Source organism: Poecilia formosa, unplaced genomic scaffold (assembly GCF_000485575.1).
Source record: "Poecilia formosa unplaced genomic scaffold, Poecilia_formosa-5.1.2 Scaffold554, whole genome shotgun sequence".
NCBI classification, from domain to species: Eukaryota; Metazoa; Chordata; class Actinopteri; order Cyprinodontiformes; family Poeciliidae; genus Poecilia; species Poecilia formosa.
Window position 1 is genome coordinate 163,717 of NW_006800493.1, and position 18,497 is coordinate 182,213.

Below are 18,497 nucleotides of genomic sequence, written 5' to 3' on the forward strand. Positions count from 1 at the left end.
GAGAGGCAACTGCGTCATGCGTCACGGGCAAAAGGTCAAAGGTAACAAGGTGACCGGAAGGCTTATTATGTTGTACAAAAAAAAATAAATAAATAAAATAATTTTAGTACATGTTATTATGTGTTAGAAGAGGGCTTTGAAAATAATAATACAAAAAAACAAAACAAAAAAACAAAAAAAAAACCATTGACCAAAAGGGCACTTTGGGGCAAGGAGCAAAAAGGGCAGGTGCTCAAGCACTCAGCTGGTGGACATTGATTCCTTCTTCCCCTTCCCCAGTTACCTGTCCCCGCCCACCGCCCTTCACCTGGAGAAAATAGTAACACAAAAATGACTTACCTAAATTTCTTGGGGAATATTTCATCTGCTTCTTTCTCTTTGGTCAAACAGGGACTTCTTTCTCTAGTGGCTGGTCCTTATTATCATCCTCCACACCTGTAGTATGTTTTCATTTGTTCCCCTGACACCCCCCTCTCCTCAACATGTGTCATTAGGATCAAATTGTTCTTCATGTAGCTAAAGTTCCCAAAGCAAAGAACACAAGCACTGGTTGCATCAGCCAAGTTGCTAAATAATACACATGAAGGATAACTTTGACTAACATATTAGCTTTTAATTTGCTAGATTAAAATTGGAGGGAAAAAACTATTTGCCTGCCTTTAAGATATGTTTAAGATTAAGAGCTAACATTACAGTTATGGAGTTTAATAACTTTAGCTAACATTAACTTACAGCAAGGTAGGATTGGCTTGAATTGCTCACAGCTAACATTACAAAGAACGAGAACATAGTCAATGTTATTTTCTCAAAGAAAATGTAAAGTTAATAAGACACATACCTCATATGTATTAGGTGACATACTTTGGCTTGTGGAGGTCTGGCCGTTATAACTCGTGTTAGGTTGGCCCCACCATAGATATAAATGATGTCTATGGGCCCCACAAGTTGGAAGATTTCTTCTTCACCCACACACTGCACGCCTGTTCGTGCACTGCTGCCTCTCACTGGTGGAGATGGTGTATTGCACTACTTCAAACAGCCTTAAATAATGTTTCAAATGCGAAGTTCATAAGTGCTTTGCAGACATCTTGCTGTAAAACTTTAGGATCAATTAAATTAAGAAAATTAAGACTAAACAAAATGGCAGAGCAATATAATATTACCACATAAAGCTACATCATTTTAAAAGTTTAATCAGTAATACTTTTATAACAAATTTATGTCAGATCATGATTTCTTGGTTAATGTCAAGTTGTCATAACTAAGACATTCTGAATAATGTCAACTTTGTATTAAAAATGTCATGATTTACCAAATGACACTTTATGACAATAGTCATAAATATTCATGGAAACTTACTCATGTTCATGACAGGTGTTATGTCATGGTTATGACAGTGTCATAACAGTCTTATTCACACCCCGTCAAATAAAGTGTTACAAAAATACTTTATTAATCCCAAAAGGAATATAAATCCAAAAAAGCCTTTTAAGAATTATTTATATNATACCTCATATGTATTAGGTGACATACTTTGGCTTGTGGAGGTCTGGCCGTTATAACTCGTGTTAGGTTGGCCCCACCATAGATATAAATGATGTATATGGGCTCCACAAGTTGGAAGATTTCTTCTTCACTAACATACTGCACGCCTGTCAGTGCACTGCTGCCTCTCACTGATGGAGATGGTGTACTGCACTACTTAAAACAGCCTTAAATAATATTTCAAATGTGAAGTTCATAAGTGCTTTGCAGACATCTTGCTGTAAAACTTTAGGATCAATTAAATTAAGAAATTTAAGACTAAACAAAATGGCAGAGCTTTATAATATTACCACATAAAGCTACATCATTTTTAAAGTTTAATCAGTAATACTTTTATAACAAATTTATGTCAGATCATGATTTCTTGATTAATGTCAAGTTGTCATAATGAAGACATTCTGAATAATGTCAACTTTGTATTAAAAGTGTCATGATTTACCAAATGATGCTTTGTGACAACAGTGATAAATATTCATGAAGACTTATTGATGTTCATGACAGGTGTTATGTCATGTTTATGACAGTGTTATCCACACCCCGTCAAATAAAGTGTTACCAAATATTTTTAATTGTTTAACATTTAAATTTAAGATTTTAAGGAGCTGGCAAGTTTACTTTGCAAAAGTTCAAAGAACAATATTGATAGTTAGATTGTTTTGTTACCATAGCAACACTCTGATGCTATGAGTTTAATCCTTGAGTTTGGGATCCTATTGTTCACAAATACAAATTAGTAAACTGCACTTATAATGCATTTGCTTTTTAGGTTGGCCAATTAAACTACTCCCCCTTTCCCAGATTTCAGTAAATCTAACACAGAAGCTGTTAGAGGTATTGATGTTTTTAGCAGTAAGAGGGGTCCCCAAGTCAAATTCTGCTCAAGGGTTTGCATTATTAATTTTTCTACTAACAAAAAAAAACAAACAAACAAAAAACAACATTTGGCCTGGCGCAGGGGCTAGTAAAGCATGGCGAGCCACCAGGCTTGTAATACACTGGAAGAAACCCTGGAGGAGGGTTCGGACATGCCCATAGACTTCCAAGAATGAAATGCTTAAGTCATGTGGGTCATGGAGCTTCAGTTCCAAACAGCAGTTCCAGGATTGAACATTATTAATTCTCAGTGTTTCAGAAGTGTTTCTCCAGTAAGTTGATGAAAATATATTTTCTTGCTATCGTGAATTGTCAGCTGACTGTGCTGTACCATAATTTATCAACAGTGATATTTTGTCGCCAGTTTTTGTTAATTAAGCATGTTTTCTTGCTAGTTGTATTTTAACTGCAGGTGCTTCAAGCTGACAGCTATAAAGTTTTTTGTTTTGTTTTGTTGTTTTTTTAAACTGTCTAATTCAGCGTTTTGTAATATCCATTGCAGCTTAACTTTTGAAAGTTGATGATTTTCTCATGCTTGTGGTAATTCCGGTTACTGAACTGTCTCAATTAGGAAATATTTCCTTTTTTTTCTGCAAAATTGATGTGGGTAATTTAGTTTAAGCTATTTCCTTCATCAGAGATGGTTGCATAAATGGGGACATTATCATTAAGGAAAAAGTAATTGTGAAGATGAGTAATTTTTTGAAATATATTTTCCAGCTAAACCACACAAGAATGAATTAAAGCATGATGCAAACAAAGCATTACAAAGGTAAGATCACCTCTGTCCTACAAAAGCGCTGAATCAGGATGTTTGAACAAAATAAATTTAACACCTTAACCTTTATAAAATTGANCACTACTTAAAACAGCCTTAAATAATATTTCAAATGTGAAGTTCATAAGTGCTTTGCAGACATCTTGCTGTAAAACTTTAGGATCAATTAAATTCAGAAATTTAAGACTAAACAAAATGGCAGAGCTTTATAATATTACCACATAAAGCTACATCATTTTTAAAGTTTAATCCGTAATACTTTTATAACAAATTTATGTCAGTAATGATTTCTTGGTTAATGTCAAGTTGTCATAACTAAGACATTCTGAATAATGTCAACTTTGTATTAAAAGTGTCATGATTTACCAAATGACACTTTATGACAATAGTCATAAATATTCATGGAAACTTACTCATGTTTATGACAGGTGTTATGTCATGTTTATGACAGTGTCATGACAGTGTTATTCACACCCCGTCAAATAAAGTGTTACAAAAATACTTTATTAATCCCAAAAGGAATATAAATCCAAAAAAGCCTTTTAAGAATTATTTATATACAGTAGTTTTTCCTATGTTTTCCTTCATATGTATGAGAAAAAAAATAATTACCCTGATCTTGTGAACATGTTGTTTGGTGTAAAGATCCAAGAACCATTTCATTCAATCTTTCTTTTGACTTCCAGGTAAAAGATGTGGTGGGCTATGAAACACTGGGTCACTGTTTCTTTACAGAAGATGGTCCAGAGGAGAGAAACACATTTTATCACTGCCTAGGTCTGATGATAAGAGCAGGAACTCTCTTGCCGTCAGACAGAGACAGCAAAATGTGTCGTGCTATTACTGATGGAGCATACCCAGGATATGTGGCAAATCCACGGCAAGACTGCAGGTAGTGCTATTGATAAACTCTAAGCAATTTGCTCCTGATCAGTACTATTACAGTGTTTCCCAACCCTGGTCCTCAAGGCACACTAACCTGCATGTTTTAGATGGTCCCCTGCTTCAACACACCCCATTCAGATGATTGTAATTCAGCAAAACCCTGTTAATCAGCCATCAATTGAAATAATGTGTGTTGAAGTAGGGGAACATTTAAAACATCTTGTCAAACCTTTTGACCTTTTGAAAACCCCTAATTGCATTACTCTTTTTATTGCACTATTTAACCCACATCAGAAACACTTTAAATGAAATGAACTAATGGGAAACATTTAATATAGAAGAGAAGCTTCCTGCATATGAATTGTAATGTCACAGTTGGAGGGGTTGAGTTGTTTTTCCAGGATGTGAAACCAGACCTTTACAACAAGAAAAACAGGTATTAACAGGTATTATAGAGAACCAACATTTAGTTTTATCAGAACAAGAATCCAGAGAAACCCTGAATAGCTTATATGGACAACTTATTTTTAATAAACATGGGGAACCAATATCGAGGTTTATACTTTTACCTAGAACAAGTGGAAACCCTCACTAGTTTATAAACTATGGGCTACTTATTCTTATTAAACATGGGGAACCAATATGTACTTTTACCTTTTGTCCTTCTTTTGGTTTTGTTGTTTGTATTTCCTTCTAATTCAGGTAAAGCACTTTGAACTGCCTTGTTGCTGAACATGTACTATGAAAATAAAATAACCTTACCTAAACAAATCCACATTTTTCTCAGTAATTACATTTCTACCAATGCCAGTAGTGACAGTAACTAAGCAGATCATCCATGCATCCTCCTCCCCAAAGAATTGTTCAAACTAAGACCATAAATTATCCATGACAGTAAATTTTTAAAATAATCCACTAGAAAGCATAGAAAGTAAAGAAATTAACTCAGATCAGTCAGTATTTCTAAGCAATCTGCTCCTGATCAGTACTAATTAATGACCAACATACTAAGTACAAAAAGTAAATAAAAACATATTCTAAAAAAAAACTAAGAGCAGACTAAACAGAAACAAGGCTGCTGTACTCAAAGAATAAGAGACAAAGAAACACAGAACAATAAATAATCCAAAACCCCAAACAACCCAATATCCTGGCAAATACCTGATAATGACTTAATTTTTTTTTTAGGTTTTTGCAAATTCAGTAAATTCTTTCTTTTCTGCATTCTTTACACATACAAACTGTAGCCCACAAAATGCACATTTCATTACAAAACTAAATGAAAAAATGTGTTGCTGTCTTACCTTATAAATGAAGTCCATGCGCTGCTCATTCTGCACAAAAATATCCATTCATCCAAAGCCAAATCTATCCTCGACATCCCAAATGTTTTTAGAACTGTGATCTGGCTTTCAATATGAGTGGTCGACCTCTCATGTTTGAGACTTTTTAGCAAATTATTTAAGTCATAAAATCCCATCTGAGTCCACACAGTGCCACAACTTGAGAAAAGAAGGCAAGGACACCAGAAAAGGCATTTTTTAGAAGGACATCCACAAAGCTGGTCTTTTCTTTCCCTTTGAAAAGAGCGGTACCCTTCTGTCTCGTAGTCTGAAACAAACCTTCAGCTCCAGTGTTGGTCTTCCTTTAATTATTTCCTGCTTTGATTGAAAATCAACTTTAGAAAACTGTGCAAGTAGTCTTTATTTTCCTATAGACCACTATTCCCAACCCATATCTCCATATAACACCCTTACAGGTGCCCAGTCCACATGAGCTTACAAGACACAATAACACATATAAAAGCAAGTGGACAGACATACACAGATATTCTTTAAACAAAATACATTCTCTTTCTACGGTGCCAAGCCTTCAAAATAAACTGTGCTAACCAAAACAAAAAATACTTAAATAACGCATTTTATCCTCATCCGTTAAATTAAAAAAATGTGGATAAACATCAAGTATTTTAGTAAATAAATCATTTCTCAACATCAGGTACAAGGGACAATAAAACAAAAAGTGCACTTCACTCTCAATTTTACCCACATCACACATAAAACATCCTCGGTTGTTCTGGCACTTGGAGACTGGACGTTTCCGTTCAGTCCCAGACATCTGAACTGGGCGCAAATGGACCTTTGTTTTTTTTCCACAAGTTCCATGACACATATGGCTCAAGACTACAGGCATCCTTCAGTAAAATATAACTGCATAATTTTGGCTTATACTAGATATCAACTGCCCACTTGCGTTTATAAACTTCAAAATAAAACTATTTAAGCTGTTAAATATTACATATTAATTTATTCCTATAAATGTACTGAAAATCTGCCTCCTCAAATATCTTCTCCATTTGTCTGGCCCAACTATACCTATTTGTGAAATCCCAAAGAAAAATATATTTTGTTAATCTATAGTCTGGCTGGTAATCTGACAATATATGCAATATATACAACTTCACAAGGTTCCCAACCCATATCTCCATATAATGCCAATTTAGGAGTATTTCTATGCACACCTAAAACATAACACAGAGCTCTACATTGAACATTTTCTCTGTAAGTTTGTTGACAGTAACCCTAGACTCCTGCTCCATAATCTAAGTTGTATAGATCTAAACACAAGATCTATACAACTCAGTTTACACCTTGATCCTAGGTCACAACAATATTTGACTTTATTTATAACTGAACCTAGATCTCTACCAGCTGAGTCTGATAGGACTTTATTCCTTCTTCAAATGTTAAATCAGTGATTCTTGAGAATAGGGACAGGGAACAGGTCCTATGGATAAAGCACAAAATTTGAATAAAATATACGCAAAATATATTTTTTTCAAATATCTGACTAAACTGACCTGGGTCATGTGAGCACAACAATGTATTTTTATTGTATTTGCTGAATATTTTTTTATTTTAAACATTGTAGTCGGTGGATGATGCCTGTAAAATCCCTTGTCCAGGAGCAGAACTCAACACATTATAATAGTTTAAAACAATTACAGAAATACTAAATTTATATATTATGACAATTAAGTAAAAGTAGTCATATAAATAAATATAAAAGTATCGATAAATTGAATTAAAAATAATTTTTAGATATTTTCCAACTCCATTGAAATTTGTCCCTAGTTTTTGTCAACATTGTCAGACATGAAAAGAATGTAAAAAAAATCAGGCATTATTGGGGGGCACCAGAACTTCTGAGGACCCCAAGACGTCATCTTTTCTCTTCCTTTGCTAAGAGGGCTTGTTAGCTCTGGTTAGCTTAAGTTATTCTTTAGTTTTTTCTTCTGTTTTATTCCTAAGTTGTTTGTCACAACCATGATGTGTCATCACCATAACTGACAATTTACAAAACTTTGATGAAATTTTGTGAAATAAAAACTTAATTCTAGTTTACTGTAAAGATTTCATGGACCTGATGAGCTTCAATATGACCTCCTTCAGAGTAACATCATATAAATTGAGGTAGTTTTTTTTTTACTCTTTCAGTGAAATTGTTGATAAATCTCACTTAAATGTGCAATTAATTCATTTTAATGTATTTTACATAAATTGCATTACTTCACATGTATCAAGTTTTTCTTTTTACTCACTAGTTTGTCACCACCTTCAGGTCTGTGTCAACTCCATCAGATGGACTTTTTGTTGTTTTTGTTTTAAATAATATTTCTTTTGTTTCTTGAGAAATATTTGTCTGTAAAACTGAGTAAAAATATCACTAATAGGGTCATTAAAAATTTTTTTATATTTATTTTTTGTCAGATGGTGATGACAAAGTTCTAGGTCAGGTCCATTAAAAATTAAATTTTTTTAAAAAAATGTTGGAACTGGGAGCCTTTACCTTAGCATCTTTACATTTCCAAAACATTATTTGTCATATTTGCATACATAAGGTTGAGAAATAATAAAAAATAAAATTGGGAAAATTTAAACCCATTTTGTCCCTATTGTCAAGAATCACTGAAATATTAATCCACAGCATGAATATTTAACATTTATTAAATATTCAAATATTGATTAAATATTATGTTTCTTTTCTCCATTCTTTACACATACAAACTGTACCCAACAAAATGCACATTTCATTACAAAACTAAATGAAAAAATGTATTGCCATATTTAATAAATATTCAAATATTTATTAAATATTTGAATATTTATTAAATATTTATTAAATATTTGAATATGTATATGTTTTTGTAATAAACAAAGTAGTATGCCCAAAACAAAATGTAAATGTTGTCAATGCTTTACTGTATTTTCTGAAATGAATAACTTCAGTTTTAGCACAATTTATCCTAACCTCATTTTGTTACACCAGGCACAAGTAATATTTAACAGTTTCTGAAGATCTGGTTCACTTTCAGCAATAAGCACAATATCATTCACGTACAGTAATATACAAACCGTTATCTCACCTACTCTCACTCCCACATTTACCTCTTTAATTACCATTGCCAAGTCATTTATATATAATGTGAAGAGAGTGGGAGACGAAACATATCCTTGTTTAACACCATATGGCGTTAAAAACCACCCTGTTCTGTAATCGTTTACCTGAACACAAGATTCTGAATTATGATAAACAGCTTTTGTGGAATTATAAAATTTTCCATCAATTCCTACTTTTAATAACTGAAAAACATAACAATTCTTGGTTGACATAATCAAAAGCATTTTAGAAATCTATAAAGCACGCAAAAGTAGACTTTCTTTCTTATTTCCTTGCATTAACTATTGTGGTTAAAGAATATCTATCATCTATACGGGCTCTTTTCTGTCTAAACCCATTCAGTTCCTCTGTTAATAAATTACAAGATTCTAAGTACTTAATTAACCTTTCATTTAGAACACTAGAGTAAAGTTTAGAAAAACAGCTAACTAATGCCCCTGCACTTCATAGATACATGAGGATCAGCAGTTTCAGACTTTGAGATTGGTTTAATTATACATTTTTGCCAATCAGATGGGACCAAACCCTGTTCAAAACATATGAAAAAAAGATTTAATAAAATCTGAAATAAACCAGGTTGTTTTAAAACTTCATTTGACAAATTATCATAATCCATAGCCTTCCCAAATTTTAACATATCAATGGTCTTATCGGTCTTATCGATTTCATTTCTGACATATAAGAGTTAAATTGAAGATTTGAGGAACTCATTGGCATAAAATTTTCAATTTGATTCTTAATAGATTTTGTCCTTTCTAAATAGGAATAATCCCATTCAGAAGAGATAAAACTGCCAGAAAATAAACCTCCAAAGTCAGCTTGCCACCTGTGCAAAACTTTGTTAATATCAAGACATACAGAGTCATCCTCCTGAATCACGTCTAAGGGGATGGTTTTAGTTTTTCAGGGGCCTAATTGTTTGATCAAGTTCCAAAATGCCTGAGGGTTATGAGTTTGGTTAAACTCAATCGTGCCTGACCTTTTTGATATTTTCTCTTAGAAGTTCTAAGTCTTTTATCAAACTTACTTCATTTGTCTTCAAATTCAGTTTTTAGCAAATGTTTCAAGTCCCTATCAAAACATCTCAAAAATCTTTTCTCAGCTAGTATGTCATTCCATAACACTTTCAATTCGTCATTCCAGTAAAATCTATTTATTTTGTCTTGTCTCTTATTACCACTAATACCCTACCCCAGTGATCCCCAAAGTCAGTCCTGGAGGGCTGGCATCCTGCATGTTTTAGTTCTCTCCCTGGCTTAGCTCACCTGGATCAAATGATGGCTCATTAGAGACCTAAGAAAAACACTGATATGCTGAAAAGGTGGTAACCAGGGAGAGAACTAAAACATGCAGGATGCTGGCCCTCCAGGACCGACTTTGGGGACCACTGCCCTACCCTAACCCTAACCCTATAGACATAATTACAAAAATCTGCATACCATACATTCAGCGAACTTTGACAATTGACATGCTTAATCTGGTCTACAAATGTACCAGCCACAAATTGCAATGAGACATTTGAAAAAGGGCATGATAAAAAATTTTTCTAGAGCAGAGGTTCCCAAACTGTGGGCCATGCCCCCTAGGGGGGCGCCATGCCATTGCAGAGGGGGCGCGTGAAGCAGTATGGAATAAAGGGGAAAAAATCTTTGAACGAGTATAACAGGGAGTCTCTAAGAATCTCCCGAGATCCCCCGCCCCTCCACCCCCTCCGGACACACATCGTATAACAGGAAGTCCGCACTCCCCTCCTCCCCCAGCTCACACACATCGTTCAACCAGAAAGCCAGAGTCTAACTCTCCCTATTTGTAATCCATGGGGGGCGGTCCAGAAAAAGTTTGGGAACCACTGTTCTTAAGTAACCTTTTGAATTTAAGTTAGGCTGTCCCTCACCAGGTGTGGGACTGTTTCCTTGTCCCTTTAAAGTAAGAGCTAATAAAGAGTGGTCAGGTATTTTACAAAAATTATCCAGTAAATCAAGCCGTTTTTTTACCACCGCTCTCTATTGACAGAGGTTTTATGCACCTCTTTTAATATCTAAATTAACAGAGGTGCATAAACAGTTGTGAGTTATGATAATATAATCCACAACCGCTCTTCCTTTTACAGATACTGGAGTGAAATTATTATTCCCAGCTATTCGATCATTTACCATGCAGCAATTGTTTTACAGTCTCATTTAAATATGTTCTAACAGGAATATCCACATTAATTTCATTAATACAATCTTCTAAGCTTCCAATTTGACTATTAAAATCCCCACTAACATAGGTGGCATCCATTTCAACCAGATTGTAGATTTTAACCAGATCATTATATAATCTATGTAGATAAAACCAGTTAGATCCTTTTGGAGGAAGATAACATGAAATCAAAGCTAAAGAATATTTTTGTCTTTACATGCTTTAACTGAATGCAAGAATCCGAGCCCTCTTGGCTCTAATATGCATCTTTTTATTTTGTCCAAACCAAGTGTAACAATCAAAATTAATTGTGAAAATGTAATTGTGTTTTGTCCAGATAGACGAGTCTCATTAAGTGAAATAAAGTCTGATTAAAATTCCTCAGTATTAACTGTAAGTTCTGAGTTAATTTCAGTCCATCCATTTATATTCCAGTGTACAAGAGTATATTGAACATAACTTGCAGGCTGGGCTGGGGAACTTCAAACCTCAGCTGACCATGATGATTCCATGTTGTTACCCACTGCATCAGTTGGACCATCAACTCCATTGCCAGCTCTTTTTCGGATCTCATCCATTCCAGACTGTCCTCTGTCATTTTGTCACTTTCTAACTCTGCCATTTCTGGAAATGTAGAACTGACTGCCAGAGGGTAGCTGATCCAGTAATGTTTTAAAGTATAGTCTGATAAGCCATTTAGTGTGCATCTTAGCTGAATGAATGTAAACATATTTATATTTAACATTCCCTCTAAGCAACTGTTTCTTCTGTAGCAAGCTAATTGTCTTCTGAATAGATTCAAGTTCCACCTTGGTCACGCTGGGACGTCCTGCCCTGTCCTTCGTCCTCTCCACCGTAATGACACTGCCACCGGTTTGTGGCGACTCCCACTGTAGTCCCTCGACAAGGAGCTTGTTCACCAAGGCCGAAACATCTTCTCCTTCAGTAAAGTACCATATTTTCCGGACTACAAGGCACACCCAAAAGCCTTAAATTTTCTCAAAAATCAGCAGTGCGCCTTATAATCCGGTGTGCCTTAAGTGTGCACTGAATTCCAAAATCTGTCCCTGACACAGAGACTTAAAATGTACAGTACGTATGCCAGCAGCGATAAACCAATCGGAGAATTGTTTTCCGAGTTCAGTATACGCCTCTGGTAAAAACCAGATAGGTTTTTCCACGTATCACCGTCCCTGTTCATCTGCGACTCCATGCGCGCCCATCTCACTGCTACTGTGAAAAAGGAAGTGAAGCAAACTAATTCGGAGTTTGCCATCATTCCGGGAGGATTAACAAAAGAACTGCAACCACTGGACATTGGTGTAAACAGGGCGTTCAAAAAGAAGTTGCGAGCGGAGTGGGAGCGATGGACGACAGACTGAACACACGTTTACTAAGATGGAGAGGCGGCGCCGGGCGAGTTATGCCACCATGTGCGAATGGATGGTGGATCCCTGGGCTAATGTATCTGCCTTAACTGTTGTCCGAGCTTTAGCAAAAGCCGCATCATTGCTGAACAGCCACCTGGCAACAAGACTGACTCCGACAATGATGAGAGGGAACCTGGCATGTTTGATGGCGAAATTGCCCAGCTGATCAATTCAGATACAGAAGACGAGGACTTTGATGGATTTGTGGAAGAAGAATAAAAAAATAACATGAGTGTATTGTTACATAGTCGAATAAAGTTCAACTAAACTTACTGTTTTGTTTCCGTTACCTTTTTTTTTGTTGAACGTATGTTTTAGCATGCGTCTTATAATCCAGTGTGCCTTATGTATGGGTTAAATACAGAAATGGACGCCATAATTGAGAGTCCACCTTATAATCCGGTGCGCCTTATAGTCCGGAAAATACAGTACTCCAAAAATAATCATTGACACGTCAGGATCAAATCAAGTAGTCTTCTCGCAAGCCCGTTCCATTTCAGTCTCCATTTGTTCAACTCTTTTTATCACTAGACTTATCTCCATATCCATGTTCACCTAGAGTTGTTTTACTGTCTGACTGAACACTCCTTACTCTCATTAACCAACTTTTGCAGAGAATCACAAAGGCTGTTGGTTTTAGAGTTCAGCTGCTTCTCAAATGTTGTTTTAAACTCATTGATTTTGAAGTTTAGTAATCTGAGTTTTTGCAGTGTACTACTTGAGGAGGAGTCATCGCTAGCATCTTTAGCGGCTTTCCACTCCTTCCACCTCGTGACTGTGCTTTCACTCGACATGCGGACCACTTGTTGGCACACAAGTAAACTCTTTCACACAGCTCTATCCGAGCCACAGTTCAAATTCAGGAAGAGAATCTTTTCAAACAAAGTAGTATTTTTCCATTCAGTAGTGTACAAATGTAGTAATACATGTTGACGTCGAAAGAGAAGAGAAAACAATAAATATATCGCTGCACTTGACTTATTTACTGTATGGCTTGCTCGCTTTCACTTACTCTGCAGATGTGAAGTCACAAGACCATTGTCTGGGATCAATGGCGCCCCCTGCCATGAGGCAATAAAACTCCCTTCCTTACCTTGAATCTGTTCTCTGCCGTTTATGATCACTCCTCAGCAGACAAAACACTTACACACACAGCCGGTGACAAAAAAACACTGTATATTATATACATAAGCTAAATTATGGAGAATCAGTTAATATCTTAAATATTTTTTAACCATTTTATTGCTGAGACAGACAGAGGAGGAACATGCTCTCATCGAATGGCAGCCAGAGCGGTTAGCGAGAGGTTGCGCAATCCAAGGTGAAGCTCAGCTTGCTGCTGCCTCACCGGCTGCTCTTCCAAACATTTGAATGGGAAAATGAGAAAATTCAATAATTTTGAAGAAACAATAATCAAAAATTATTAATCTAATTTTTGATTACATTAATAAATGAAAAATAAATACTTTGTAGTACAAACCACCGGGTGAAAATGCCAATATGAATTATCTTACCATTATATATCATTTTGACATTATGCCTCCCCTGACTCCACATCACTGATCTGAAGCCATCTAACATGGCATACATTTGCTCTGATCACTTTAGTAGTGGTAAGGACGTTTTCAGATGTTTCTAAAAATAATCAAACTATTGAGTGCTGTCAGTCAATAGGACCGATTACTGTAATGAATGTACTTTGTAGGCAAACCTGTATGACAGATCCATTTGCACAAAGTATGAAATGTAACTATACAATATAGATAAGCAAATATATATATATATATCTTTTAGCTGCAACTGCACTTGAAAATAAAACTAAATTACATTTAGAATAACTGCTTATGTGACCATATTTACAATCACATAATGTTCACAGTACTCACCTAAAATTACATTCTAATTGCTTATTACGCTTCACACATAGCAGGTAGAAGAGAAGGAGATAGTAGATGCCACATTTTAGTTGATACTCTTGCCTTCATCATGTATTAATACTCTTTGGAATTTGTGGTGCTTACACTTTCAGCATGTGCAAAATTAAGAGCTTTTCTGTGCATGGATCAACATTATGCACTTCAAATTCAACCTCACATATTGACAATTCTCATTATTGACATTATGTGAGAGTTATAGAGTGAACCAAAATACAGACTAGAGCGGAGAGCATGGATCATGCTAAATGTTTAATGAAAAAATGACAAAAATTCATAAAATACCACAGGGAGCAAGGACAAAATACAAACCATAAAATCCAAGGGAAAAAACCAGCAAAGAGACTTGAGAACACAGGGTAGAGCGAGGAAGTAACGGGATTAGATGTGAGGAACTGATAAGGAGGAACTAGGAATGTAGTGCTTAAGTACTGGGAGATTGAATACTCTGACAAAGAAACTGAGTTGATTAGCTAACGGGTTCCAGGTGTGAGTGGAGGAAGCAGGAGGCAGACTGAGGAGTGAGCGAAAGTACACAGAGGAACAGGAAATGCGTCTAACACTTAAGAATAACTAGACTAAAGAAAGATAATAAAACTAGAGAAACAAGAAATAACTATAAACAACAAACAAAAACAACCCAACCAGGGTGTGAGGAGGGGACCTAGGAAGGAGTCTCCAAAAGAAAAAAATCTTGAGTTCTTAATTAGTTCATAGTGCAAACAAAATTCTGATGTCCGACGACAAAGGAGCCGGAAACTTGTAAGGTGATGAAGGAGCAGAAAGTCTGGAGCGCGACGGTGACAAAGGAACAGGAATTTTGGAGGACACCAGTAGAACAGAAACCTTGCAGGGTGTCGGTGAAGCTGAACCCTGAAGTCTGGATGTCAGCCGTGAGGCCAGAGGGATCCATGAAGACAGTCTGAAGATCAGCCTTTTTGGCCTCTGGAACCCATAGAGGATCTGAAGGCCAGTTTTTCAGCTGGTAAAAGCCACAAACAGGATCTGTTGGTCGGTCTTTCGGCCATTGGAATCCTGATACTTGAAGATCCAGTGGGTCAGGAGGGTTACTCTTTTGCCCTGGAGCCAGCTGCGAAGTCTGGAAACCAGAAGCCAGTTGTGAAGAGGCAGTTGCTCAAGGCTATCTTTGAGTGATAGGATCAAAGCTACACTCTGGTGGAAATCCCTTCCAGTTGACCTCCTGAATCCTCAGGAGGTCAACTGGAAGGGATTCAACCATCCGGTTGATACCCTTTCTCCCTTGGTCCTTCTGACTTCCGGCTGCAACAGCTGGTTGTTGCCTGCAAAAGAGGTTTGGGGCTCTTGAGGAGCTCCCTTTAATCAGTGCTGATTAAGAGGGCTTGTCAGGGTGTGTCATCTTTAAGTGTTTTATGTTTTAGATGTTTTCTTGCTTTAGCCCAGCTGATTTCAATCAATGGGTGATTAACAATGGGCTGAATCAGCTGCACTAAATGGTAAATGGCTTTGCACCTTAATAAATCCAGAGGACCCCAAACCACACTACAGTGACTCACCCATTCAAATTCATACACTGAGTTTGAATGAACAGAAGTGAGGCTGCCATGCAACAGCGCCACCAGCAGGCAAGGTGAAGTGTCTTGCCCAAGGACACAACGACAGACACATTCTCATCCTCAAACCCACTTAATAATTCAAATGGTTGAGGAACGTTGGTGACCAACTCCTTTATATGGAACACACAACAAATGGAAAAAAACATTTTTGGTTGTAATTTGAAATTAAAGCTGCAAGCAACCTTGTACAGTCCTCGTAGCTCAGCACCACTCTGGCCTTGTGCCGACTATAGAACCTGCAGCACTGCCACCCAATTGCTATCGTGAACAGTCTCATGCCTTCCCTCATGAATGGCTAGAATGGTATTGAATGGTAGCATTTTCTTTCTTTCATTTAGTTCTATTTCACTATAAATATATTTTTCCTATATCTTCCCTTTCAATAGTGCATCTTCAACTTTCTGGATTGCCAACCCCAATAATAACCTCATCAATTGTGCTGCTGCAGGCTCCGAGGTAAGTCCAAGCCCATCAACCCCATCCCCTATCTCTTAGCTACATACCTGTCTCCTTAAATGTAAAATTTTAACTTATGCAGGGTTTTCCCCAGAAAACTTGTTAAGCCCGGTGGTCAGGGCGCCAAGGCGGTCCACCGTGATTTTGTATTAAAAGATGTTAAGTAGACAGGAAATGTTAAAATATTACTGAGTAATTATATGTTATGGGAAAACATCGCCAGTGAAACGCTATTTAAACCCATAACTAGTCTTAAAAACAACAAATCAAAAAATAATTTTAAAATTAATATTATTTGCACTTCTGCTTAATTCAAATGAAGTCAGCAGCTCCACAAGGCCCCCAGAGCTTCAGGGGCCCATAAATGCTAATATTTTAACACAGACCACAGATACATAAATGTAACATTTATTTATTGAAAGTAGGGTTAGGGTTACCCTAAATTTGTTTTATTGGTTTCAGGATACATAAATTAAAAGACTTTAAATTGTTTAACATTTAGATGTAAGATTTAAAGGACCTGACAAGTTTACTTTGAAAATCTTCAAAGAACAATATTCATTTGTTTTGTTACCATAGCAACAACCTGATGCTATGAATTTAATGATTTAGTTTGACCTTTGTTCACAAATACAAATTAGTAAACTGCAATTATAACTGCATTTTAGGTTGGCCAATTAAACTAGTCCCCCTCTCCCAGATTAAATCCAACACAGAAGCTGTTAGAGGTGCTAATGGTCTTAGCATGAAAAGGGGCCCCTAAGTCAAATTCTGCTCCAGGCCTCATGCAGCCTTGGACCGGCCCTGCATGGTGAGTTAAATCCATTGTACTGCACAGAGATGGACAACAAACGGGAGATTTAATTCAATGCTGCTAATGTGGCTTTAGTAGCTCTTCCATTTCATGTCTGTTGAGTTTTTATTAAGAGCCACAGAAACTGTTCTGGTTGCTGGAGTTTATGGGATGAGAATTTCAGATCTCTGCGCGCATTAACTCTAAGTGGACAATGCATTTGGTATGGTTTGCTGCTTACTGTAACCGGAAAAATAATATTAATAATAATAATAAAATAATATGAAACCAGCTTGGTAAGTGACTATGTGGCGGCGCGAAAGCTCCTCACCGGGCTGAATCTGCATGATGAGGTTAGCGCTGGTTGGTTAACTACTAACGCTCCGACCAATCAGGAACACAGATATAAACTTTACAGGGAAGACAGAGCCACGCTGGGCAGCATGTTGAGATGTAAAGGCCTCATATAATTGTTTGTTCACAAAGATAAATCATTCTCACTGTTACCTGAACGTACGTCTGAAAGCGTGACTACAAGTTATTCCTGTGGTTCACATAGAGCTGCACAACCAGAGCTAACGCTGGGTTTGAACTCTTACCATGAGTTCACCAAAGAAACATAATTCCTCAGTAAGTTGATATAAATATCCATACAGGTCAACCTGTGTCCAGTTTGAGTGAAAGGAGGCGCACGCGATCCCGCTGAGGTAAAGCAGCGGCAGCGCGCGAGGCAAAGCGCAGAGGCGCCAACTGTTATTGGTCAGTGCGCTGCCGGTGCCATAAACCTACCTTTTAGGAATAAATCTGCTCCTCTAGTGAAATGCTCAGAGCAACAGAGACGCTTGTAATCCGGTGTTCTGACTATCAGTGCTACCTCGTCAGATTTTCCTACCGTAGCATGGATAGATAGCTAAGTCTATCTGTCAGTGCTACACGTTCAAACTGGTACCTTCATGTTTAAAAACCAAAAACTAGCGGGTTGTGTTAATATTAAATACATTGGATGACATTATTTGAATGACGGAACTGAATTGGAAGCTTGGAGTTAAGCTTAGCTTAGCACTGGAACAATTTATATACACGACGAAACCACAAGATCAGTTCCTTCATCTGAATATCCTACCCATTTAAAATAAAAAGCTATAGATGTATGCACTAAAACAGTTGAAACACTGGGAGCCTTTAAATCTCAACTTAAAACCCAGCTGTTTAGAGTTCCTTATGGCTAAATTAGGATTAGAGTGTGGGTTTTGATCTCTTCGATGTTTTTGATGTTTTTATCTTTTTAAAACATTTTTATCTATTTATTAATTTCTTTTAAATGGCGTTTTAACTAAAACTCTGAGGTTTAAGAATCCTTGTCAAATGGCGTTTTGACAAAAAATCTGTAAATTCCGTCCTGTCAGGCGACAGGGCCTGGATAATACCCAGGGTTTCCTCCAGTGTATTATAAGCCTGGCGGCCCGCCATGCCTTACTAGCCCCACCGCCAGGCTAAGCATTGCTTGTTTACGTTTCTAGGGGGAAAAAAATAAAAAAATCTTTTTTTTTTTTTTCCCCCTAG

The 18,497-nt window shown here is 36.7% G+C and overlaps 1 protein-coding gene across 1 annotated transcript in view; it reads left to right on the forward strand.

The window, feature by feature from the left end:
* The window catches only part of cemip (cell migration inducing hyaluronidase 1), a 213,119-nt gene that overhangs the window by 109,470 nt on the left and 85,152 nt on the right, over window positions 1–18,497 (forward strand). Inside the window, exons 11-12 of the mRNA XM_016665182.1 lie at window positions 3,883–4,088; window positions 16,072–16,141. Of these exons, the coding sequence (XP_016520668.1) occupies window positions 3,883–4,088; window positions 16,072–16,141 (276 nt within the window). The remainder of the gene's footprint in view (window positions 1–3,882; window positions 4,089–16,071; window positions 16,142–18,497) is intronic.